At 45.3% G+C, this 27,165-nt stretch overlaps 1 protein-coding gene across 1 annotated transcript in view; it reads right to left on the minus strand.

Moving 5' to 3' along the window:
- Positions 1-19,290, minus strand: part of maml1 (mastermind-like transcriptional coactivator 1) — a 49,842-nt gene extending 30,552 nt beyond the window's left edge. The window contains exon 1 of the mRNA XM_055642843.1: positions 18,783-19,290. Coding sequence (XP_055498818.1) covers positions 18,783-19,088 — 306 coding nt within the window. The 5' untranslated portion in view covers positions 19,089-19,290. The remainder of the gene's footprint in view (positions 1-18,782) is intronic.
- Positions 19,291-27,165: the final 7,875 nt, after the last annotated feature.

Raw genomic sequence — 27,165 nt, forward strand, 5'->3', positions numbered from 1 at the left:
GGACATTTTTCAACATGTCGAAAAACATGTTGAAAAGATTTTTCAACATGTTGAAAAAACTTCACGAGTCTTCCCGAGCTTACCACATTTCCCGAGTACCTGCCGTTAGCTTCACGAGCCGCTAAGAGACGTCCCCGAGCTCCGACGCACCCAGTACGTTCATTCTACATGCTCACCACGAGTTTGATTTTTTTTTTAAACTCGGGAGAGCTCTTGAATGAACTCGTACAGTGGGACAGGGCTTTTACTCTATACAAACATGTTAATGTTTGTACTCAAAAATGGACTTACTTTAAAAAAAGACCAGGGTTTGATTAAAATAGAGTTTGCAGTTTAGAAATACAGAATGGAAACAGGTCCCTTGTTCCACTGAGTCCATGCCGACCATCATTTACCCATTCACACACGTTCTATGTTAGGTACAGATCCAAAAAGCTGCCAATCCTTATTTTTCAGAGATGCTGCCTGACTCGCTGTCTTTATGTCTATCTTCAGTATGGAAACCACGAGTCAGAATTATTTGGATTTGGAAATGCAACTGCAGCCATACATTACACACAAATCCTTTCTACACAGGCACATGGATATATCTCTCCACTGCACTGTCAGAGTCAAAGTCAAAGCCCCCGGTGGGATGGCGATTGTCCCGCGGCCATCAAGTGCAGGCAGAGGGTCTTAGTTTAATGGCGTACATTATGCGGCCATTCAACATGGAGGCATTGTGGGCAGAGAAGCCTGAAAAGCGGTCCTATGGGCTGGCGCCGTCTGTGACCTGTAGAGAGCCTTTCCGGCTACCAACAGGATAGCAAAGCAGCATTTCCTTATCCGGACTCGGCCAGCTCCGCGACGGCAACGGTGAGTCGACACCTGAGTCCCCGGTCTCTTCCTGTTGGAGGCCGCTCCTCGTTGCGGCCTCAACGACGACTAATACGAGAAAAGGTCTGTGCAGGGGGTAACATCCCACCCCCCCCCCATCCCCCACACACACACCCCCAACATAAAATAACAAACACTACACACAGACAAAAATGGCTGCAGAGGCCGCTGCTGGCCAGGCCGTGCCGCCTGTGTATGCCTAAGCTTAGGGATCAGTGGCAGAGGTAGTTGAGGCAGGGCAGAAGGGCCTGGTCCTCTGCTGTTCTGTGTTTTCTTTAACTACCAACAGGATATATAAAGATTTATATATAGGTTTAAGGTGAAGGGGGAAAGATTTAATAAGAATCTGAGGGGGGTAACATCTTCACACAAATGGTGATGGGTGTGTAGCCTAAGCTTCCAGTGAAGGTAGTTGAGGCAGGGGCTATTGTCAACATTTAATAATACAATTAGACAGGTACATGGACAGGACAGGTTTAGAGGGTTATGGGCCAAACGCAGGCAAGTGGGACATGTAGATGGGACTGGTTGGGTAGTGTGCACAAGTTGGGCTGAAGGGCCTGTTTCCACGTTGTGTGACTCTATAAAGAGGTAAATTACACAGCATATTGGTTATTTCAAAGATAAAGGAAAATTATAAAAACACAAATTTCTCCACTTTAGTGAAACTAGATGTTTTACATTTTGTACCTCATATTAAGTACGCAAGGAGCAAATGTAAGTTTATATACCCAATAAATAAATTACTAATAGTGGCAGGCTGTAACACTTTGTAGAAAGGTTCAGGTACAGAGAGACAAATTATATATAGGGCAAACGACAAAAGGAAGAAATCCAGGAGCACGGCAGCACCCTGATTGTACATGGTACTCTAAACTGCATTGTCCTGGATTAAAATTGTGTTCACATTTAAGTAAACATTTCACAAGACATAGCTCAGTTGAATCATGTTTTTAAACGTTGAGTTAAAGGTGCATGGTGCCATCTATTGCTCAACTGATGTCATTACTTGGAGCTCAAAAATGGAGAGGGGGAGGGGGGAGAGGGAGAGTCCATGTTCTAGGTTAATGGCAGTGAAACAAATGAGAATATGAAAGGGACTGGGTGGAGAGCAGGAATGTGTGAGAAGTGCTGCAGATTAAACTAGTTGAGGTTGAAGAGACTTCAAATTCCAGCAGAGGGGCAGAAATGAACAAATTGAGATTGAAATAAACACTAAAATCTGTGGAGAGAAAGAAATTTCAAGCAATTTTTGAATTCAGTATAGAGTCTCAAAGATTGTAATGAGCCCAAACAAAAGAGGTGCTGTTTCACCAGCGTACTTGATTTTGACTTTAGAGATGTAGTGCGGAAGAAGGCCCGTCAACCTGTCGAGTCCGGGCCGACCAGCGATCAACCCGTACACACTAGGGGGCAATTTCCAATTTTTACTGATCAATTAAACTACAAATCTGTACGTCTTTGGGGGCGTGGGAAGAAACTGGAGCACCTGGAGAAAACACACACGGTCTCAGGGAGAACGTACCATCGCCATACAGCCATCACCCGTAGTCAGGTTCGAACCTTGATCGTTGGAGTGAGGCAGCAACTCTACCGCTGTGTCACGCTAACTGATCTGTGACACTTTTCCGACAAAGCCCCAGACTGCAGTCAAAAGTAGGAGTGGGACAAAGAATTAGAATGACGGGTGACTGGAGGTTTGGGGGTCACCCTGGCTGCACTGTAGAGAAGACTCCAAACATGAAACCAAATGTACATTGGGAGATCTGCAATCTTAGCACAACAGAGTCACTCCAGTTATTCCATCAGGTGGCGCCGTACGATGGCAGCCTCGCCAAGGTCTATCTTGTTCTTTTCTTCCCTTTTGTTTTTAGTCTGTTGTTAAATGTATGTATTGATGTATCTTTAGTTTTGTATTATGTGGGGGGTGGGGGAAACTTTATTTTATCTCTTTCCTCGACGGAGATGAGACTTTTCGGTATCGTATCTCCGTTCTAACTGCGGACTAACATCGAGGAGCTGGCGGCCTCTTACTGGGGATTGACTTTGGGGTCACCAACCGCAGGAGCCTTCGGGCTTAACATCGTGGAGCTTGCAATCCCTTTGTCAGGGATCGACTTCAGGAGCTCCAGCCACAGGAGCCTGCAGACTTAACGTCGTGGAGCTCACGGTCCCTTGGTTAGGGAGGGACCGACTATGGGAGCTCCAAGCTGCAGGAATTTCGAACGCCCCGTGTGGGAGGTTCGACCGTCCTGCCTGCGGATGGTTCGACTGCCCCGACTGCAGGAGAAAAGGAGGGAAGAAGATAATACGTTATTGCCTTCCATCACACTGCGCTGTGCTGGATGTTTATGTTAATGTTTATGTAGTTGTTGTGTGTCTTGTTGCTTTTTTGGTATGACTGTGTGGCAAATCAAATGCCTTACATGTCTTTACATACTTGGCTAATAAATTAATTACAAAACAACACAATCTTCCAGTGACCTGTTCCACTCCCACTGTGTTCAGTCTTTTTTAGTTAAGGTTAGTTTAGTTTAGAGATCCAGCATTGAAACAGGCCTTTTGGCCCATTGAGTCCACACTGACCATCGATCACCCGTTCATACTAGCTCTATGTTATCCCACTTTTACCATCCACTCCCTACACATTGGGGGTAATTTACCAAAAGGCAATTAACCGATAGGCCCGCACGTCTTTGGGATGTGGGAGGAAACCAGAGCACATGGAGGAAACCCACGTGGAACGAACAAACTCCAGATAGCACCCGGGGTCAGGATCGAAGGGGTACAATATTCAAACTTCACCAACACCAGAAATTATAGTCGCTCTCATGGCACAATTTGTCATGCCACACTTCAAAACAATGTCATAAGTACTTTGGGATGTGGTTATGAAAGAGATCGATTTTCTCTTTTTCTTTTCCTACTTAAAATTAAATGAATTTTATCCTGCAATATTTTCAAAATGGAGGGATTCAAGTCATTTCCTCATATTGCATAAAATAATTTCTGGGGAAACACCCAAGTCGTGCAATGTAGGTCAGCAGTGAAGCCCAGGCCGATTCAATGCAATGCTTTTGCTTTGCTGAGCTGATCGGGAGGAAGCACACTCACCAGGCTTGTGGTGTGTGTCATTTCACATTCACATCAAATTGTGTAATCTTTTAATAGATGCTGTGTACCCAACCCAACACCAAAATGTAACTTGGGCAGTTCCATTCTAGCTAAAGCTTTACGGCGAGGGTTTGAACATGAGAAATGAGAGTAATATAGACTTATTCAGCTCTTCAAGCCTGTTCCACCATTCAGCAAGATCATGGTTACCTTCCATCTCAGCACTATTTTCCTACCGTAGCCTTCTATCTTTCAATTTATTGAACATCCAAAAATCTACTGTCCTTAGTATTGAATGCAATCAAACTCTCCAGGACAGAATCCCATAGATTCATATCTGTATGAGAGAAATTCACATTCACATAACCTAACCCTTATTCCGAGATTGACTCCAAGTTGTAGGTTCCAGTCTGAAGAAACATCCTTCCCACACCTACCCTATCAGAATACTGTACATTTTAATAATGTTACTCATGCGCCTAAACTCTTGAACAGACCTTGACATCTCTATCTCTCCTGACATGACAGATCTGTGATCTGAAACAAACAGACCAATAATTCTACCCTGCATTGTCTACAGAGAATGTAGTCATACAGCACAAGCTCTTTGACCCAACTCATCAATGCAGACCCAGCCGAGCCAGTCCCATTTTCCGGTTTGGTTCATATCCCTCTAAATCATTCCTATCGACATACCTATCCAAGTGTCTTTTAAATGATGATATAGTACCTGCCTCAGCTACTTCTTCTGGCAGTTCTTTCCATACACCCACCACCCTCTGTGTGAAAAATATTACCCCCCTGTTAGCATTAAATCTTTCCCCTTTCATCTTAAAACCTCTGTCCTCTGGTTCTTGATCCCCTTACTTTGGGAAAAAAGACTCTGCATTCACCCTATCTATATCTAAAAGAACACCCACTCTACCAAAAAGTACCTTTTTCAAATCTCCCGGATATAGATAAATTAAGCTATCCCCATACAAAAGAAGGTAGACACAAAGTGCTGGAGAAACTCAGAGGGTTTCAAGACCATTCAGACTCAACTCAAAACGGCACCTATTCATTTTCTTTAGAGATGCTGCCTGACTGAGCTACTCCAGTATTTTGTGTCTATCTTTAGTGTAAACCAGCATCTGCAGTCCCTTCCCACCCATACAAAAGAATACCACTAGCAATGCAAGTATAGTTTGACAGCACTAGATGGCAGTAAATGTGATGTCACAACATTAGACCATTCTGAATAGTCACTTCTTCAACCAGTGGCTGCAGGTTACCGTCTACAACATCAGTCACAGGTACTTAAGACTTTATCTGCAGCATCGCCAATCTCAACCACGAGCAAGATAAAGGAAACAGGCACATGGGAGCACAGCCTTACAGCCAAAAGCCCCGATTTGAAAATATATTGTTTGCCGTCATCCTACCATCAGGAGGTTAAAATCCTGGGATTTCAAACACAACGTCCCAGCAGAACTGCAGTAAATCAAGGCATCAACTTGCTTGATTGTAATAATGTATCGGCTTTCCGCTGACGCAACAAGCAGCTTTTCACTGTACGTCGGTACATGACAATAATCTAAACTAAAAACCCTCAACCATGGGCTATTACAGTATTGTGTACAGAGAGGTGTGTTACCGATAGCACTGCTGCACTGGACTGCCTACTCTTTCCTGCTGCTGTGCCAGATGCATGCTCTTGGTAAACAATGAGCTGCCCCAATGACCGATGTGGAGAATCAGCCTTATGAGGGTAGTGTGGAGCAACCACCAAGACCACCAGCACATTGAATGGAGACTGCCAGTACCTGCCCGAAGTGTTGGTAACCTGCCTGGATGCCATGGTCGCCCTCATCATCACCTGTTGAGTATAATGGCAGCTGCTGTTTTGGCTGCACAGCTGTCTCCAGCTCAGAGATGTTCCTATGTTCACAAGCTTAATAACCGGACTGCCATTTCATTCCTCGACTATACCCTTCTGACACAAAATAAAACGCTCCCATCTACCTGCAAGAAATCCATACTTGCCCTGGCTGGTCATTTTCCTTTGAACCTACTGACAATATTTAAAGGCCAGTTTAATCTCATATTGTCTTTCTTTGGTCAATCTCCTCATCCCCTTTAACAGAGTTTTAAAATCCTATCTTTGGCAATTTATAAGATGATTGATGTATTATTATTTTTAATTTCTCTAATTTAGTCATGGATGATGTTCGCCCCAGAGAGGGTTTTTATTTTCTTCAAATAAGGATCATTTCTTTAAATGCTAGGCATTGATCAGCCACTGTTGAACCTTTCAGATTCAGATTCAGATTCAATTTTAATTGTCATTGTCAGTGTACAGTACAGAGACAACAAAATGCATTTAGAATCTCCCTGGAAGAGCGACATAGCAAACGATTTGAATAAATAATAATAAGTGTCCGGGGGGGGGGGGGGGGTGGTGATTGGCAGTCACCGAGGTTAATAAGACAAACATCATCAGCAATCTATCTCTTCAATGTCAGTTAACTCTCTCCTTGTGCAAGTGAGTCTGGTCCATTAATAAGACAATTGCATTCTATCTCTTGGACAAGGGGCTGTTGGTATGATAGGAAATTCAAGAGATCTCAATATGGGTCCTAATCTGAATTACCCCTGTTCTCGAGAGATACTACCTTCCTTCTTAGTTACTCCAGCATATTCTGTCTTTCCTTGCATCTTGCTTTGCTATGTTTTCAATCCAGGTTAGGATCCTTCTTCAGACTGAATGTAGGCTGGGAGGGAGGGAGGGAGGGAGGGGGTGGGGAAGAAAGCTGGAAAAGAGGAGGGGTAGGGCAAAGTGTGGCAGGAAATAGGTGAGGGGGTGTTTTGATAGACAGATGGGTGGACATCTATAGTGAATTTTCATTGGACCACCACAAGTATATTACTCAGACCAAACAGCACTGTAAGCATTGATACCTCACCAACAGCTTCTACAAATGCAGCAAGATTTCCTTACTTTATACTCTAATCCCACCACCTCTTGCACTACAATACAATCTCACTGAAAACAAACGTCTTCTCTGTAACCAAGAACTAAGAAGATGGCACAAAGTGGTGAACACTGCCCGTTCCATCATGGGTACTGACCTCCCCACCATTGAAGGGTTCTATCCACAAGAGTTTCTGCCTCAAACATGCAGCCAACATCATCAGAGACCTACACCATAATGGCCATGCTCTCATTTCACTCCTGCCATCAGGAAGAAGGTACAGGAGCCTGAAACTGTAACATCCAGGTTCAGGTGCAGCTTCTTCCCCACTACTATCATGCTAATGAACACTACAAACTGTGAATAGGTATATTTTACAAGTTATTGGCATTTAAAACTTTACAAAAATCATTTTTCAAACCACTTTTCCACTTGCCCTGCGTTCGATGTCACAATGGGATCCCGAATCTCTTTACATAACAAAATCGTGATTTTCAACAACAAAAAAAATCAATTTTAATCCAATTCTTCCATTTTCATTAACAGCTAACTGTGTTTAGGTTATTTTAAAGAAAAAATGCGATTTCATTCAAAAAAAACATCGGGATTTTCATTGTGGATGGGGGGGGGGGGGGGGGGGGGGGGGGGGGGGGTGGAGCAGGTGGAATAGAGGGATAGGTGGGGGTTAGGGAGGGGAAAGGGGGAGGTGAAGAGAGAGTACGGGGGAGGAGGGTGATATGGGGAGGCGGGGTGGGGGGGGGTGGGAGAGGAAGGGGATAGTGGGAGAGTTTAGAGGGAGGGGATAGAGGGAGAGTTTAGTGGGGAAGGTGAGGAGGGAGAGTAGGATGGGGAGGAGTGGGGGAGCAGGGAAGATAGAGGGAGAGGAAGGGGGTATGGAGACGAGAGAGGTTATGGAGGGAGCAAGTGACTGAGGGTAGGGGAAAGGAAAGGGAGGGAGTGTGGGAGGGGAGGAGGAGAGGGAAAAGAAGAGGGAGGGTGAAGAGGAGGGGAAGTGCTGGGGGATGAGGGGGAATGGAGGAGGATAGGGGTAGGAAGAAGGATGGCGAGGCTCAGTTGGGGGAGGGTTGCCGTGACTCGTGTGACAATGGGGATCTCTGGCGTCACAACGGGAACCCCTCAGTCGCGCCTGCTCAGTTGGGGGCTACGGGTCAGTGGTGGAATATTGCCTTGGGGACGGGCCCAACGGGTCCACACCTGATCTAGTAATAGGTTATAAATATCCAAAGTATTGATCCTTGTAGCACGCTATCAGCAACAGGCTCCCAATCTGAAAAAGATTCACTGAGTCTCGATGCTTTCCTTCTTTTAAACAATCCTCCAGATACACATAGGAATAGGCATCGAAGATAGACACAAAATGCTGGAGTTCCAGAGATGCTGCCTGACCCGCTGAGTTACTCCAGCATTTTGCGTCTATCTTTGGTGCAAACCAGCATCTGCAGTTCCTTCCGACAAATAGGAATAGGCAATTCAGCCCAAAGATCTTGTAGCGAAGCTATAAGATCTTTGATTCAGCCCATCAACCCTGCCCCAGTGTTCAATATCACCATGGCTGATCTGCCCCTAGCCTCAACTGCTTGTATGCCAGTTCCCAAGGTCCTTCAAAGCCGCAAACCTTCCAAAATGTATCTGCTCCTTGATCATATCTCCAAGATAGAGAATCATCATCTGCGAGAAGAAATTACTCCACATTTAAATGATCACCGACATTTCTTTTAACTATTTCCCTAATTCGGGACTCTGTAACAAGTGAGTACATCTCAACCTCTAACCTGTGTAGAAAGGAACTACAGATGCTGGTTTATATCGAAGATAGACACAAAGTGCTATAGTAACTCAGCGGGTTAGGTGGCATCTCTGGAAAAAAAAGGATGGGTGACATTTCGGGTTGGGACCTTTCTTCTGACTGGAGACTCAGACCTCGGTCTGAAGAAGGGTTTGGATCTGAAACAACACCCATCCTTTTTCTCCAGAGATGCTACCTGGTGAGTTACTCCAGCACTTTGTGTCTATTTTCAGCACCTAACCTGTTATGCTCCCTTGAGACCCAATATATTTCAACAATTCCCCCTTGTTCAGAGAACCCAAAAGAATGCAGATCTAATTTCTTCAGTCATTCATTCAGGAAGTTGCCCGGTGTTTTTAGAAACATAGAAAATAGGTGCAGGAGTAGGCCATTCGGCCCTTCGAGCCTGCACCGCCATTCAGTATGATCATGGCTGATCATCCAACTCAGTATCCTGTACCTTTGGACTTCCTGTTTTCTTTGGACTTCCTCCAATGGCAATATATCTGTTCTGAAACAAGTGACCAAAACTGCACAGTGGACCCAGAGAGGCTTCACCAACACTTTGTATAAATATAACATTACTTTCCTATTTCTAATCTCCAACATGTTTGCAGTTAAGTCCAAAATCACATTGAATGGCGGTGCTGGCTCGAAGGGCCGAATGGCCTACTCCTGCACATATTGTCTATTGTCTAAAATGCCATTTATTTGCCTTTCCTAGTACCAGATCAGGAAGGGCTTGAGTTATAGGGAGAGTATTGGATAGGCTAGAATTTTTCCTTAGCAGGTAGGCCGAGGAGTGTCCTTATAGAGGTACATACTATTATGGTCATAGATAAGGTAGATAGTCAGTCCTTTTCTTAGGGTAGGGGAGTCTAAAACTAGACTAGTGTAGATGGGCCATTTTGGTCAGCATGGGCAAGTTGGGCTAATGCGCCAGTTCCCGTGCTGTACGACTACAACTCTATGATTACCCCATCATTCAATTTTAAGCTGATTAAGGGTCTTGTCTTTCTTTGTTGAGGTTCTGTCTGTGACATCTACATCTATCTTTAACAAGGAAAAGTACTTGTTCAGATCCTCAGCCATGCCTTCTGCTCCCTTTGAACATTTCCTTTATTGATCCGATGGTCCACACCCCTCCTTTCACAACCTTTTTCATGTTCACGCACGTAGAGATGATTGAAAACGTCACATTCCTAGGAGTTAATATCACTAACAACTTCTCCTGGACCAACCATATTGATGCAACGACCAAGAAAGCACACCAATGCCTCTACTTCCTTAGAAGACTTAGGATGTTTGGCATGTCCCCTACAACTCTCACCAACTTCTACAGATGCACCATAGAAAGCATTTTATCAGGATGCATCACAGCCTGGTTTGGGAACAGCTCCATCCAAGACCGCAAGAAATTGCAGTGAATTGTGGATGCGGCCCACACCATCACATGAACCAACTTCCCTTCTATTGGCTCCATTTACATCTCACACTGCCTCGGCAAGGCCAGCAGCATAATCAAGGACACGTCGCACCTGGGCAAAAGGTATAGAAGTGTGCAAACAAACGCACACCACCAGATTCGGGGCAGTTCCCTCCCAGCTGTAATTAGGCAACTGAATCAACCTACCATAACCAGAGAATAATGCTGAACTGCTGTCTACTCTGATAACGTTATTCCCTTATCATGTATCTATACACTGTAAATGGATTAATTGTAATTATGTATTATGTAATTTCTGATGACTAGTTATAGACCATGGGCCGAGGTGCTTTTTCGTTTCATTTTGTGACCCAAATCACGTATTAACCTGTATTCATGACATATTGTGTAAAAATATTACAGAAATCATACCTGAAACTTGTCAAGACCAAAACCTGCACATATTTTGAAAATATTTGCAAAACCTCCAATTTTTCAAGTGCTGATTGTCTAATCAATGCACGTTTGACATTGAGTCAGACGCCAATTGACCAATCATGTGCGTTGTTTCATGGCAGCTAGGCAGCGAGCACTCTGGGGGGGGTGGGGGGGGGAGGGAGAGAGAGCGAGAGCGCGAAGAGAGAGAGAGAGAGAGAGCAGAGGGGGGGAGAGGTCAGAGGGGGAGAGGTCAGAGGGGAGAAAGAGAGAGAGAGGTCAGAGGGGGGAGGAGGGGAGAGAGGGGAGAGAGGGAGAGGGGAGGGGAGAGGGAGAGGGAGGAGAGGGAGAGGGGGGAGAGAGAGAGAGAGAGGGGGGGAGAGAGAGGGAGAGGGACAGGGAGGGAGAGCGGGGAGAGAGAGGGGACAGGGAGGGAGAGAGAGGGGACAGGGAGGGGAGGGAGAGCGGACAGAGGACAGGGAGGGGGGGGAAGAGGGAGAGGACAGGGAGGAGGGGAGGAGAGGAGAGGGACAGGGGAGGGGGGGGGGAGAGGGACAGGGAGGGAGGGGGAGAGAGAGACAGGGAGGGGGGAGAGAGGACAGGGGGAGAGAGAGAGAGGATAGGGGACAGGGAGGGAGAGAGAGAGGACAGGGAGGGAGAGAGAGAGGACAGGGAGGGAGAGAGAGAGAGAGGACAGGGAGGGAGAGAGAGAGGACAGGGAGGGAGGAGAGAGAGACAGGGAGGGAGGAGAGAGAGAGAGGGAGGGAGGAGAGAGAGAGAGGACAGGGAGGGAGAGAGAGAGAGGACAGGGAGGGAGAGAGAGAGAGGACAGGGAGGGAGAGAGAGAGGGACAGGGAGGGAGAGAGAGGAGAGGGAGGGAGAGAGGAGAGGAGAGGGGGAGAGAGAGAGGGAGGGAGGGAGAGAGAGGGAGAGAGTGAGAAAGAGAGAGAAAGACGTGAGCGTGATAGAGAGAGAGGGAGAGAGAGAGAGAGGGGGAGAGAGGGAGAGAGAGAGAGAGAGAGAGGGAGAGAGAGGGAGGGAGGGGAGAGAGAGAGGGAGGAGAGAGAGGGAGAGAGAGAGGGGGGAGAGAGAGGGAGAGAGAGGGCAGGGGGAGAGAGAGAGGGCAGAGGGAGAGAGAGAGGAAGAGCAGAGGGGGAGAGAGAGAGAGAGAGAGATTAGAGAGAGAGAGAGAGAGAGAGAGAGAGAGTAGAGAGAGAGAGGGGAGAGAGAGAGAGAGAGAGAGAGGGCAGGGAGAGAGATGGCAGAGGGGGAGAGAGAGAGAGGGCTTAATTAATTAGTGTGCAACATTTGGCACTGATGAAAATTCCTTCTCAATTATATTTTATCTAAATCTGTGCCAAATTTCAAGTAGATACCAGACATGGGTCACAAAAGTTAAATTCTAGACACCTATTCCATGCTCGACCCACGGCCTATTAGCACGCAACAAAAAAAGCTTTTCACTATACACATGACAATAAACTAAAGTAAACTCTAGACATTTCCTGCACTCCCTATTATTCCCTTTTCTTTTCTATTCCCCCTCCAAACTTTGTAATTGATGTTAACATGTCAGGCGCCATTGTTTTCTCTGTATCTTTTGATCATCAACAGAGATCTGACTTTAATTTCCCTTCATCAGACTGTAGCTTATCTGTAGCATAACGAGTTGCAACCTGTTTAATTACTGTTTTGGCTGCCAAACTCTATTGCAATGGATCATCAATTTTCCCCTTTACCAAGCCCAGCAAGGCAACATGGAGAACTCACTCCTCAGAAAGTACCACTCTCCTTGAGTGAACAAACAGGGCACCCTCACCCGTGCATTCCTCCCTCCCATCATGCCAAAAAAAGGATCTTAAAAGGAGTTGTCTGTTTTTCTTCATCAGTATACATGTTACTCTAGTTTTAAACTCAAGAAGGCTCATCAGCGTCTCTTCCTGCACTGGAGATTGAAGAAGGTCCATCTGTCTTTTCTCAGATCCCCCTGAATTTCTACCGCTGCAACATCGAGAGCATCCTTACCAACTGCATCACAGTATCTTTTGATCAACTGCTCAGAGGTCTCCGACCGGAAGGCCCTTCAGAGGGTGGTGAAAGCTTATCTGTAGCATCAACGGTTGCAACGCTCCCCTCCATTGAGTCTGTGGCAAGCGCTGTCTGCGGATTGCAATCAGCATCGCCAAGGACTGCTCTCACCCCAACCATGGACTGCTTACCCTCCTACCATCTGGGAGGCGCTACAGGTCTCTCCGTCAGAAAGCAGGTACCAAACAGCTTCTTTCCGGCGGCTGTCACTCTACTAAACAACGTACCTCGGTGACTGCCAATCACCCCCCCCCCCCGGACACTTATTATTTATTTTTTATTCAAATCGTTTGCTATGTCGCTCTTCAAGGGAGATGCTAAATGCATTTTGTTGTCTCTGTACTGTACACTGACAATGACAATTAAAAGTGAATCTGAATCTGACACTGAGAATGCCGATTTTCTGATCTTGTAAACAAAATACTCATCTGTCTAAGTATTCTGAAAATACACACCCTTAACCAGAGAACGCGTTTGAAAACTAATGGACACCGAGTACCATTAAGTCAGCCTACAGATTTACTTTAGACTTTAGAGATACAACGTGGAAACAGGCCCTTCGGCCCGCCCAACAATGATCACCCCCTTGCACTAGTACTATCCTACATACTAGGGACGAGTAACAATTTTTACCAAAGCTAATTAACCTGCAAATCTGCACGTCTTTGGTGTGTGGACGGAAAACGGAGCACCCCGAGAAAACCCACGCGGTCACAGGGAAAACGTACAAACCATACAGATGGCACCCGTAGTCAGGATCGAACTCTGGTCTCTGGCGCCGTATGGCAGCAACTCTATCGCTGTGCCACCGTGCCGCCTTAGACGTTATTTATTGCTTTCAAAACAGAAGCTGCTGCAAAAGAAAGAGTTGTTTCAATTTCACGACTGTTCAGGCCACAGTACTCTCTCCGAAGATGCTGACGGCCACGGTGAGCATTTTGGGCAATGTATTTTGTTTCCCAGGTGTACCATATTCACTTTGTTACAAACAACGGCACCAACCATTTTAACTGATGTGACACAGTCAGACAAATAGGAGATGTTTATGGGGAAATGGGATGAGCTTAGATGGGCATCAAGGTCAGCATTGACGGGTTGGCCTTTTTCTGCGCTGTATACTCTGTGACTCTATTTAGCCAATGCATTTTTCTGTGATGCTTAGTTAATTTTTCGCATCACTATAGGAACTGTGCTTCATCTTATTAAAATCTAATTAACTGTAGTCATAAAAAGATAAAAAATACAGTTAAAGCAAAAACTATCAACTTCTTGTCCAAGACACTCAATTCATTCACTTAACTACTCCACAGTTCTCACTGCAACAGCCCTGTGAGCTGCATGTAATGCTTTATCTGGTTTGAACAGTACTCAGACACAACACGAGTGGAGAAATATTTGCTTCTGCTGGGAGTTTCATTTCCACAGCTGAGGAGTGGCCACAACAAAGATTCCACCCAAATACAATCATACCGTGATATCACAATGACGCAGTGGTGCAGCCTGTGGGGTTGCTGCCTCACAGTTCCAGAGACCCAGGTTCGATCAAGACCTCGGGTGCTACCTGTGTGGAATTTCCATGTTCTCCATGTGACCGTATGGGTTTTCTCCGGATGCTCCGGTTTCCTTCCACATCCAAAGACATGCGGGTCGGTAGGGAGTCTGGAAAATGCCTTCTACCAAGTGGATGAGAAAGTGGGATAACAGAACTAGTGTGAATGGGTGATCAATGGTCAGCGGAGACTCGTTGGGCTGAAGGGCCTGTTTCCACACTGTATCTCTAAACTAATCATCTTTAATAGATGAAACATTTCCACATGGTTTGCAATACAAATATTCATAAACAGGAAAAAGGGATCTGCCAAAACATTTTCATGGGACCATTTTTACTCTCACTGATCATATTTGCGTCAGTATTGTTTTGGGTTCATTCTACTCTCCATTTCAAGTTTCTCGCAAAGGCTTCACAGCACAAACTCCTGCCAGATGTTTCTTTTCAAAGAATCTTCATTCCATTCATAGCAAAATGTGTCAAAGTGCAAACTGGAACTACCAAATAAGAAACTATTCCGTCAGTAAAACATTTTGTTTCCAACCCTCTTTTCCCTGAGCATTTGGTGTACCTCAAATTTGATATGAACTCAAAGATTGGTCTGAAGAAAGGTCCTGACCCTTTTCATTACCTCCCCAAATGCTTCCTGACCTGCTGCGTTCCTCCAGCACTTTGTTTTGCACAAGATTCCAGTACCTGCAGTCTCATGTCTAAAATTTGACCAACTGGGATAAAATGTTAGGTTTGGAGTTCAATTTAAGTGTGCTGATTTAATCTATTACACTATTCGCTATGGCGTCATCTCCAAAGCCCCGGCAAATCTTGCATCTTGTCTCCAAGGTGTGTTTCAACTGGATCTATCGACGTATACTAACATAGAAGGTATAAATCTATTAGAAGCAATGAAAAATAGAACTTGCATCACATGCAAAACATAGATAGCATTAAATTGAAGTGGTTCAACAATTGTTTACATTCTCTTGCAAGACAGTGTGATGGGGCAAGTGTCAAATGGTGAATTATTATTGCTCAGAAAATTACGATTTACAAATCATTTTATTCCTTCATCACAAACCAATATAGATGATAATACTGGCCAAGCATGAAATTAAAACCAAATAATTCATTTTAAATTGAGACTTGAGAAAAGATCTGAAGCATTTTGTGTGCACATCACATTCAATCAGCACTTTCGACTAAAGTTAATTTATGAAAAGTTTCACATGTAATCACAGAGTAAAACAGTGGCACAGCAGTAGAGTTCTTGCCTTACAGCACCAGAGACCCCGGTTTGATCCTGACTACGGAAGCTAGCTGTACAGAGTTTGTACGTTCTCCCTGTTTCCTTCAGGTGCTCCAGTTTCCCCCCCACAAACCAAAGATGTACAGGTTTCTAGGTTAATTGGCTTTGATAACATTGTAAAATTGTCCCTAGTGTGTGGGGATCATTGGTCGGCACACACGCGGTGGGCCCAAGGGCGTGCTTTCGCGCGATAGCTCCAAGGTCTCTAAAGTCCAAAGAGGGCATTTGGCTCAAGAAATCTATGCTGGATCTTAGAAACAGCAATTTTTCCAACAGCCCAAACTCTATCACTTTTCAAATGTTCATACATTTCTCTTTTGAACTTCCTTGTCATGTCTTCCAATATCCTTTTAAACAATGCCGTTCAAATTATGGAAGAATGTAGAAACAAGGAAATGTGGTTTACAAAAAAAGACAAAAGGTTGGAGTAATCCAGCAGGTCAGGCAGCATCTCTGGAGAATGTGGATAGGTGAATTTTCAGGTCAGGACCCTTCTTCAGACTGATGATGAACTCCATCAGCCTGAAGAAGCATTCCGACCCAAAACGTTGCCTGTCCATTTCCCTCGCCAGATGCTGCCTGTCCTGCCGAGTTTCTCCAGCAGTTTGCTTTTTGCTCCAGGTTCCAGCATGTGCAGTCTCTCATGTCTCCACTTTGTTTTCTATTCAAGGTTGAGATAAATAAATTAAAAAATATATGGTCACTTAGTGAACAAAGCATTAAGGGATCAGGCAGAAAAGTAGATAAGGTGTGAATCTGAGGAACTGCAAGACCATACGTCATGGGAGCTGAATGAGACCATTCAGCCCATCAAGTCATTCAAGCAAGGCTTGTCTATTTTCCCCTCTCAATCTCATTCCCCAGCCTTCCTCCATAATCTTTGAAACTAGTACCAATCAAGAATACTGTTCCTTCTCTCTTTCTAAGTTGGGGGGGGGTGAGAGCATAACAAGGCAAGGAAGGATCACTGCATTGCATTCGGAACAAGAAGACACCACAGCAAGGGGGCAGCATCTCCAAATATGCATAAAGTAAACACAGTTAACACACATTCACATGGAGCTTTGATTCCTGGTCATCTGCACCGACACAAAATCAGTTACCATTTTAAACAACAATGCTGACACAAGGATGTCCTTGGGGCAATGAATCTTTTCATTCTTCAACCATCGTCTCTCTACTCGTGCTGCTACCTCTAAGGATTCTTGGACTTGCACAGAGATTCCTCCATTTCTCAATACAAGGGTACAAACCCGAAACGTTCTCTGTCCATTCTCTCCACAGATGCTGCCTGACCTGCCATGTTCCAACAGTATTTTATCTGGACGATTACATTTTGAGTAAACTGCATCAAAGAGATTTAAACTGCATCAAAGTTATCTTTAACTGTTAAACAAAGACAGGCTTTGTAAGACATACGAATAAAACACAGTGCTGGAGGAACTCAGGTCAAGCAGCATCTGTGGAGGGACGTTTCAAGTCAGGACCATTCCCCACACTCTGTGTGTAGGAAAGAACTGCAGATGCTGGTTTAAATCGAAGGTAGACACAAAATGCTGGAGTAACAAAAGGATGGGTGATATTTCGGGTCGGGACCTTCTGACTGGAGACTCAGACCTCAGTCTGAAGAAGGGTTTGGATCTGAAACGACACATAGAAACATAGGAAATAGGTGCAGGAGGAGGCCATTCGGCCCTTCGAGCCAGCACCGTCATTCATTGCGATCATGACTGATCGTCCCCAATCAATAACCCGTGCCTGCCTTCTCCTCATATCCCTTGATTCCACTAGCCCCTAGAGCTCTATCTAACTCTCTCTTAATCCATCCAGTGATTTGGCCTCCACTGCCCTCAATGGCAGGGAATTCCACAAATTCACAACTCTCTGGGTGAAAACGTTTTTTCTCACCCCATTCTTAAATGGCCTCCCCTTTATTCTAAGCCTGTGGTCCCTGGTTCTGGACTCGCCCAACATTAGGAACATTTTTCCTGCATCTAGCTTGTCCAGTCCTTTTATAATTTTATATGCTTCTATAAGATCCCCCCTCATCTTCTAAACTCCAGTGAATACCAAAACTGTACACAATACTCCAGATGTGGTCTTATCAGAGCCCTATACAACTGCAGAAAAACCCATCTACTCCTATACTGAAATGAAGACCCATCCATTTCCCCCCCAAAAGATGCTACCTGATCCAGTGAGTTACTCCAGCACTTTGTGTCTATTTTCAATATCTAACCTGTCATGCTCCCCTGGGACTCAATACATTTCAACAATTCCCCCACATTCAGAGAACCCAAAAGAATGCAGATCTAATTTCTTGCGCCATTCATTCCAGGAAGTTGCCCGGTATTTTTCTTTGCTGGTTTAAATCTAAGGTAGACACAAAATGCTGGAGTAACTCAGCGGGACAACCATCATCTCTGGAGAGAAGGAATGGGTGATGTTTTCGGTCTGAAGAAGTGTCTCGACCCGAAACGTCACCCATTCCTTCTTTCCAGAGATGCTGCCCTTCCTCAGACTCATTCCCTCCACAAATTCCAGTATCTGCAGTTCCTTCTGTCTCCATTGTACAACTTGTAGTCTGCTTGGCCATTGTAAAAAGATTAAATGTTAGAAGCAGCTAACAAGTCTTGAGTTACAAGTTACAAACTATGTAAGTGACTATTTAGGAGGGGACACCAGAGTCTGCAGATGTTGTTTTCTTGCACACAAAACAAAGTGCTGTAGTAAATCAGCCAGTTAGCCAAGTCACCCTGAGCAACTCAGAATTAATCCAAGATACTCCAGCACTTTGTGTCCTAAGTGACAATTTAGCTGGTCCAAGTTGACACTTAGGGTCTGAACAAGTTAACTGATGGAGGGAGTTAACTAGTTCAAGTACTTGTTAACTGTTTCAAGTTCCTGTTAACAAGTTCCAGTTCACTAGAACCAATTAAGTACTTTAAGTCCTGGTTAACCAATTCGAGTTGACTAGTTCAAGTGTTCTAGTTAACTAGTTCAAACTCGTGTTAACATTCCAGGTCTCCAGAACCAGTTCAAGTACTGGTACCAGTTTCTAGTCCCATTTCCTGTTAACAAGTTAACCAGTTCCAGTGAACTAGTTCTAGTGCTGCTCAACAAGTTTGTGAACTAGTTTGTGGTGGTTAACCACTTCTAGGTAATTAGTACACCCGCAGAGACTGACAGATGTCCAGGGTAGGGATAGGGAGAATCTTGCGGCCACTCACCGCCTGCAGGGTGCTACTCCGGCTCTGGTCGGCGGCGGGCTGCGGGCTGTCGGTGTAGCCGGGCTGTGACTGAGGTGGCGGCGCGGGGGCCGGGGGCTGCGGCCGCTGCTTGGCCGCCCGCTTGTTCTTGGTCTGTAGGCAGCGCTGGTGCAGCGCCAGGCTGTGTTGCCGCTCCAGCTCCAGGCGCTCGGCCGCGGCATGTTCGTAGCGGACCTCGCACTCCGAGTGGTGGCGGCGGCACAGCTCAATGCGTTTGCGGAGCCGCTCCACCACCGCGCTATGCCGCGGCAGCGCGAACTCGGCCATGGCCCGGGCCCGAAGCCCAGGCTGCAGCTGAGGCCTACGGCCCGAAGCTCGAGGCCTGAGGCCTGCCGCTCGCTGCCGCCGCCGCTCCCCCTCAGACCGCGCTCATCCACGGGCACCCCCTCGCACGCTAGCGCCGGCCCTCAGCGACCCGGCTTTCCGCTCGGCCTCCGCTCCATTTTGCCCCCCGCCCCCACGCCAGCATCGCGACGGACGGCCGCCGACGCGGGTGACTGACAGGCGCCACGGCCTATCGGACAGTCCGCACCAATGATAATACGGAGAGGGGGCGTTTTCTCTACGAGAGGGCCAATCAACGACAGGTCCCGCCCAACCAGAGGGCGGAGTGGCGGGTCACTCCGCCTATCGGGCAACTGTGCGGCTTGACTGACGCACGCTCGCACCAATTGCGACGACGGAAGAGGGCGGGCCGACGATTGATTCACCAATCGCATTGAACACCCGCCCCTCGCCTGATTGACGGCCGTTCTGAACAATCAGAGATGGGTGTGGGCGGGCGCTGCTCGAGCAGCCAATGGTAGAAGGCGCCGGGACGTGATTGCCAAGTGGCGCAACCAATCAGGTATAGGCGGCCGTGGGCTCCGTGCAGCGTTTGCGATGCCCAGCGCCGCGGGACCAGCGGCTTCCGGTCCCAAGCGGTCACCGGTCACTCGGCTCAGTCCCGAGCGGTCACCGCTCACCGGACCCGACACAAAACGCCGCCTTTTAAACGTGATCCACCAACTGCCGTGACGGGGTTGAGTGACGGCGCCCCCGACCAACCCGCACTTTGGCCCAATCAGAGCGCGGAAACTAGTTGCTCCAAAGTTTACCCGAGTCGCGGAAACTAACTCAAAGTTGACTCCCCTAGTCTGTTGTTAACTCAATCCCCCCCCCCTTAGATTTTGGTGGGGAAGGACTAATCCGGTGGGGATAATGGGCTTTCTGTGATGCAGTTCGGATAAAGGTTTTTGCAGGGTGACTTGGAAAGTAGCAGGAAGCAGAGCAGCGCAGTTGGTCTGTGTCTGGGCGTGGGAAGTGGAATTCCCCCAGTCGTGCCAGGATCTTTACTTCTCATGAGAGTTGGGACATAGAGTGAATCATTTAACTCCTCCGTTCCTGGCTGCTCTTCCTATGGCCACCATTCATCAGACTGAGAGGGGAAAGTGGAGGCATGGGGAGATACAAAGGACAAATGAATGAAAGGCATGAAAAACAAACAAACCAGGGATGATCAGGGAAAGGTGGAGCCCACAATGGTCCATTGTTGGCTGTGGAAGAGGAGTTGACGAAGGGGAAATTAAGCAGGACTGTGAAACTAGTTGCACGACGATGATGGAGATGCACAGAGAGAGGAAATGCAAGGGTTGCTTAACATTAGAGAGATCAATAGACAATAGGTGCAGGAGTAGGCCATTCGGCCCTTCGAACCAGCACCGCCATTCAATGTGATCGTGGCTGATCATCTCCAATCAGTACCCCATTCCTGTCTTCTCCCCGTATCCCCTGACTCCGCTATCTTTAAGAGCCCTATCTAGCTCTCTCTTGAAAGTATCCAGAGAACTGACCTCTGAGGCAGAGAATTCCAGACTGGGTTGAATGCTGCCCAAGCGAAATAAAAGGTAGTTACTACAATTTGCGTGTGGCCTCACTGAGAGTTGAGGAGGCACAGGACAGAAAGATCAGTAGCGCTGTCCCCACATCTTGGATTCCTCCAATATCCAGAATTATGAAAGGACATAGTGTTGGAGTAACTCACAGGTCAGGCAACATCTCTGGAAATGGTGCTTGACCTGCTGAGTTACTCCAGTACATTGTTCTTTTGTATATTAACCAGCACCCACAGTTCCTCATTTCCACATCCATAATTCCGACTCAGACTGAATTGTCCCAACTGGAAACGTCGCCTCTTCACCTTCTCCAGAGATGCCATCTTATCTGCTGAGTTACTCCAGCAGGTTGTTTTTTCCCAGAATTCTTCCAAAACCTTTCATGGAAAGAACCCTCAACTATTCACCACCCTATATACAAAGGTTTCCTTCCACATTTCCAAGACAAAGCTTAAAAGACATTTGTATAGATATATGGATAGGAAGATGGGAAAATGGACCTAGTTCCTGTGGTTGGCACATGGGCTTAAGGGCCGGCCCTGCCGCCATGAGCTGTAATATTCTACATTCTGCTCTTAGCTGGTCAGTAAACAAGAGGCGGCTAATATTTGAAACAGTGTCTACACACTATGGACAGCTTACAGAAGTCGATTAACCTACCTGGGTAAATGGGAATGGTAGGAAGAGGGAAAAAACAAACAAAAAAACTCGCTGAGGAAGAGATCCCTTCAAAGTGTTGAAAGGGATATAGAGTGGTGGAATCTTATTTAAGATGAAGATTGACACCAGACCAGGAACTGTATTGGTTGTACTGGGGATTTCATGCTTTTTCTCCACTAATATTGAGGTTTATTTTAATTTAATGAACTTTCTTTCGTTTAAGATTTGTGTTTACAGGACTTTTCTGCGGCTGCAAGAAAGAATTTAACTTTTCTGGTTTTGATACAGAGTTTAGTTTAGAGATACAGCACGGAGCCAGGCTCTTCGTCCATGTTTTCTGGACCGACCAGCAGTCGCCCCGTACACTGGTACTATCCTACACACTTTACAGACAATTTAGAGTTTTTTTTTAAACTGAACCCAATTAACCGGCACGTCTTTGGAATGTGGGAGGAAACTGGATCGCCAGAAGAAAACCCACACGGTCACAGGGAGAATGTATATACACGGCATAGGCAGCACCCGAGGTCAGGATTGATATCTGAAGGGGCTGCTCCTCAAGTTTATTCTGGGCCTGGTCCAGGCAGCAGGTAGTCGATGGTCACACCAGTTGGCTGCCTGCCCCTTCTTCTGGGTCTAAGTCGGTGCCGGCGTGTCCCTGGAGAGAGAACAAGAGGGGTCCACGGGAACTCTGGAGGCCTTCCATAAACGCTGGTCACCGCGGGAGGTCGAGTGCATTGTTGATAAAATTGGCGATATATTAATTTGATAACTGTTCATTTGTAAACTGCCAATATAGGCAGTCTTTGATCATGTTATCACTTTGTATTTTTGTTTGTTTTGAATAAAAGCATTTTGTATCAATAAAAAGGTCAGAATCGACCCTGGGTCTCTGGCGCTGTGAGGTACCAACTCTAGAAAACATCTCCAGCAGAGCAACAGATTTTGAAGAGCAAGTTAAATAGAGGAGAGAATGGAGGTCGACAGATCAGACAGGAGCAGAATTAGACAGGATTAATCTAAAAATATGTACGAGAACAAATTGATAAGCTGCGACAAGTAAAGCTACGTCTTTGACGGAAAAATAACAATGTAGAAGAGGACAGCACAAGAACAGGCCCTTCGCCCCACCACAGTCCTCCATAATGTTTGGGACAAAGACCCATCATATATTTATTTGTCTCTGTACTCCACAATTTGAGATTTGTAATAGAAAAAAAATCACATGTGGTTAAATTGCACATTGTCAGATTTTATTAAAGGTCATTTTTATATATTTTGGTTTCACCATGTAGAATTACAGCTGTATTTATACATAGTTTACATAGTTCTCTCCTCCTCCCTCTCCCCTCATTTCAGGGCACCATAATTTTTGGGACACATGGCTTCACAGATTTTTGGAATTGCTCAGGTGTGTTTAATTGCCTGCTTAATGCAGGTATAAGAGAGCTCTCAGCAGCAAGTCTTTCCTCCAGTCTTTCCATCACATTTGGAAACTTTAATTGCTATTTATCAACATGAGGACTAAGTTGCACCAATAAAAGTCAAATAAGCCATTATTAGACTGAGAAACAAGAATAAAATTGTTAGACATCAGCCAAACCTTAGGCTTACCAAAATCAACTGTTTGGAACATCATTAAGACGAAAGAGAGCACTGGTGCGCTTACTGGTCACAAAGGGACTGGCAGGCCAAGGAAGACCTCCACAGCTGATGACTGAAGAATTCTCTCTATAATAAAGAAAAATCCCCAAACACCTGTCTGACAGATCTTAAGGAGTCAGGTGTGCATTTGTAAATGACCACTGTCCGCAGAAGTCTTGACATGAACAGAAATACAGAGACTACCTTGCAAGATGCAAACCACTGGTTAGCCACAAAAATAGGATGGTCAGGTTACAGTTTGCCAAGTACTGAAAAGAGCAACCACAGTTCTGGAAAAAAGGTCTTGTGGACAGAGAAGACAAAGATTAACTTATATCAGAGGGATGGCAAGAGCAAAGTATGGAGGAGAGAAGGAACTGCCCAAGATCCAAAGCATACCACCCCATCTGTGAAACACGGTGGTGGGGGTGTTATGGCCTGGGCATGTATGGCTGCTGAAGGTACTGGCTCACTTATCTTCATTGATGATACAACTGTTGATGTTTGAAGCATAATGAATTTGGAAGTGTAGACAAACATCCGATCTGCTCTAGTTCAAACAAATGCCTCAAAACCCATTGGCTGGCGGTTCATTCTACAGCAAGACAATGATCCCAAACGTACTGTTAAAACAACAAAGGAGTTTTTCCAAAGATAAAAAAGTCTTGAGTGGCCAAGTCAATCACCCGAACTGAACCCAATTGAGCATGCCTTATGTGCTAAAGAGGAAACTGAAACCAAAATGTATAAAAATCCGACAATGTGCACTTTAACCACATGTGATTTTTTCTATTACAAATCTCAAATTGTGGAGTAGAGGCAAAAAATAAATGACGGGTCTTTGTCCCAAACATTATGGAGGGCACTGTATATCTGTGCCAGACATGATGCCAAGACCAACACTTATCTGCCTGCACATAATCCATATTTTTCCATATCCATGTACCTATCTAAATATATTTTATGCGGCACTATAGTATCTGCCATCACCACTAATCCCAGCAGCGCATTCCAGACACCCACCACTGTCTAGTTTTTTTTGGGGTTTTTTTTTAAACTTGCCCCATACATCTCCTTTAAACTTTGCTCCTTTCACCTTACATCTTCATGTTTGGAGGTATAAAAGGCAAACAAAAAACATGTTTAATTATGGATGTCAGCACAATGAAGAGGCCAGACATGTTTTAATTAATATTTTGTTTAGTTGCAGGAATCAATTTTAATCACATGATCTTGAACTTCATTCCTGTAAGGAGATGCTCTCAAACATAATTTAACCTGGGATACAAACTCGGTCAATTTTATCTAATACCAATCTCTATACATAATCAGCACTTTTAAAACTTATAAAATATCTTTGTAAAGGGTCATTATGTGCTACTGTTGCACCATCCAGGGATTAATGTGTCTACATTACTCAATCAAGTTATCCATCGGTGGTGGAAACCCTGCAAACTAGGTGGTAAAAGTATAAACATATATATTTCTTAAAAAAACAGCAAACATTAAACCTTAAATGTTGAAAAGGAAATATTATTCTGCAATTTGAAAGAAATCAGTAAACTATCTTTGCAGACTCAAGGTTAAATTTGCATTAATCTTCCATTGGATAGTCAGACTTGCCTAAGTGTAATATTTGCTGAACTTGTATCACTGATCAAGGTTTCACATGGTCACAGTATGTTACTCCTGCTCAGTATTAATCAAGGATTCACTGTATTTAACCTAGTGATGTTTGTTATAAAACCTTGGTGTCGCCAAGTTTATGATGGTATCTCCTGGGTATTTTAATTTAAAATATGACCACATTGCTATAACAATGGTAGCTTTAATGATCACAGGCAGATTGCTGGAGTAACTCAGAGTTCAAGCAACATCTCTGGAGAACATGGATAGGCAACATTTTGGGTCGTGACCCTCTTCTGACTGAAGGGTCCCGACCCGAAATGCTGCCATCCATATTCTCCTAGGGAAGCTGCCTGACCCGCTCTGTTACTCCAGCACTTTGCACCTTTTTCTGTAAACCAGAATCTGTGGTTCCTTGTTTCTACACAGACAGACATACTTGGCATTATCAACTGTGTTATTGAGGAAACAAGCCCAAGGTTTCCTCTTTTAGAAGACCAGCTGCTTGTAAAAGCCTCACAACAGGAGAGAAAATATATCACCATGTAGCTCATTGGAATCTCTTAAACACCAAGGAGATATTCAGCTAAAGGGAGGAATCATGACATGATTTCATGGGGAAATGCCATGATTTATGTTCCAGCCTTTCCTTGAGGACATTGAGCAGCTTAAACAGACTCTTATTGTGAGCACAGATCAACTGTCAAGGTCACAATAGCCATATCTCCAGCACAAAACTACCGGTGAATACAGTAAGACATCAATCAGATTAAAACAAATCATGAACTCTATTACATGCAATTACAGTTCAACAAGACAAGTCATCAAAGTTAAATCAAAAACCAAATCTTAAATATTTCTGGAGCTCAGCAGGGCTGGAGAGGTGAGGTGGGATTGGAATATGAATGGTGGTTAATTGAGTTAGATCCCTTCATAGAAACTTCTTCAAATCAGTGGCAGCAGCAACAACAACAAAAAAAATTGGACAATTCAGTGCAGTAGAACATGGCTAATAGGAAATGATTTTGAACAAAGCCCACGCTGCCCTTCAATAACTTAGCTGTTCCAACAGGAGGGACCGGGGTTTGGAATAGAAGTCTATAAATGCATTAATCACGAGCACTTCCTCACCCAAATTAATCTTGTACGTTCAGCATCTCACAGCTTGCTCGCCATTTGATGTGCCAGAAAATTAGCGAATTGGAAATTTCACTCAGGAGTGAGGGGGATCAATTTCACCCTTGCTCCTCTCACCCATTGAAGCATTTTACCAGTGCATCTCAGGGACACATTCTCCCAACAGCACGACAGAAAGACCATTAATAAAACATGGCACAAACAGTGACAACAAAGAGTGGTATTAAAAAGCGTAGCTACTCTAATTAGGGGAGAAAAGAAACAGGTAGAGTGGCTCAGTTGGGTTTGTGGCAATGGGAAAGATGTTGGGAGCTAGGGAGTTGCAAAACAAAAACTCGACACAACATAATCATGCTTTACCAACGAGTATGGGTCATTTTCTCATTACATTAAATTATTTAATTGGAGATTTGTTTCTTTTGACCTAGTGTCAGTTGTATGTAATGGTATGATATTGCATACAAAGACAAACTACGTAGTACAGGTCCACCCCTCCCCTCACCCCAGGCCATGACCTCTGTTGGTCTGCCAAATGGATAATCCAGAAAAGCCCTGGAACCAAGGGTGCTGGAAAATCGGCGTTGGACCTGTGCAATGAAAACACACTGTACACGCATATACTTGCATTGTAGCATTAATACTGTTTGCCGCACATCCATTCAATGCTCTCCTGTGTCAGTGTTCAAATTATTTAACTCACCCACCCTAACCCTTCTTACCTTGATCAAGGGGGGGGGGGGGGGGGGGGGGGGGGGGGGGGGGGGGTGAGGGGGAGGTGAGGGTGGAGCCAAATGAAAGCAGGACACCAACAGCGCTGGGGAAATGCAGGTTCTCCACCTATCCCCCTCAGGGAGCTGATGACAAGGCAGCATGGGCCAGTGAAGCCTCTACTCCATGTGCCTCGATGGGATGCAACAGGAATAAGTTCAAGACAAATTAGGATGTGTAAGGGAAATGGATTCCATCTGCAATAGTTGGCGCATTCCGCCAATCCCAGGAATCTCTCTCAGGGCCATAAGACTAGGAACCGTCTGGGTTGGAATTAACAGGATTTCATGCAATGAGGACTTTTTTTAGGGGGGGGAAGAAAAGCAACATAACCTGTAGTTCAAGCTTATGCCATTACATCAAATCCCATTACCACCCCCACCCCCCCCCCCCCCTACCCCCCCCCCGCCATATCCCTCCCCTGGGCTGGCTTTCAGTGGGCATTTCTAAAACTTAGCAAGCGTGAAATCTAACTGAAGATTTCCAGGAACTAATTGAACGAATGTACCAGTCTTTAAGACTGCAAATATGCAAGAATTTGTTTCTACAGTCATGAATACACAAAAGCAGATTTCAATTCAGATGGCAGTCCTTGCTGAAACACATACAATAACCGGGTCTATCTATTGTTTGGT

This window comes from Leucoraja erinacea, chromosome 11, assembly GCF_028641065.1.
Source record: "Leucoraja erinacea ecotype New England chromosome 11, Leri_hhj_1, whole genome shotgun sequence".
NCBI lineage: Eukaryota > Metazoa > Chordata > Chondrichthyes > Rajiformes > Rajidae > Leucoraja > Leucoraja erinaceus.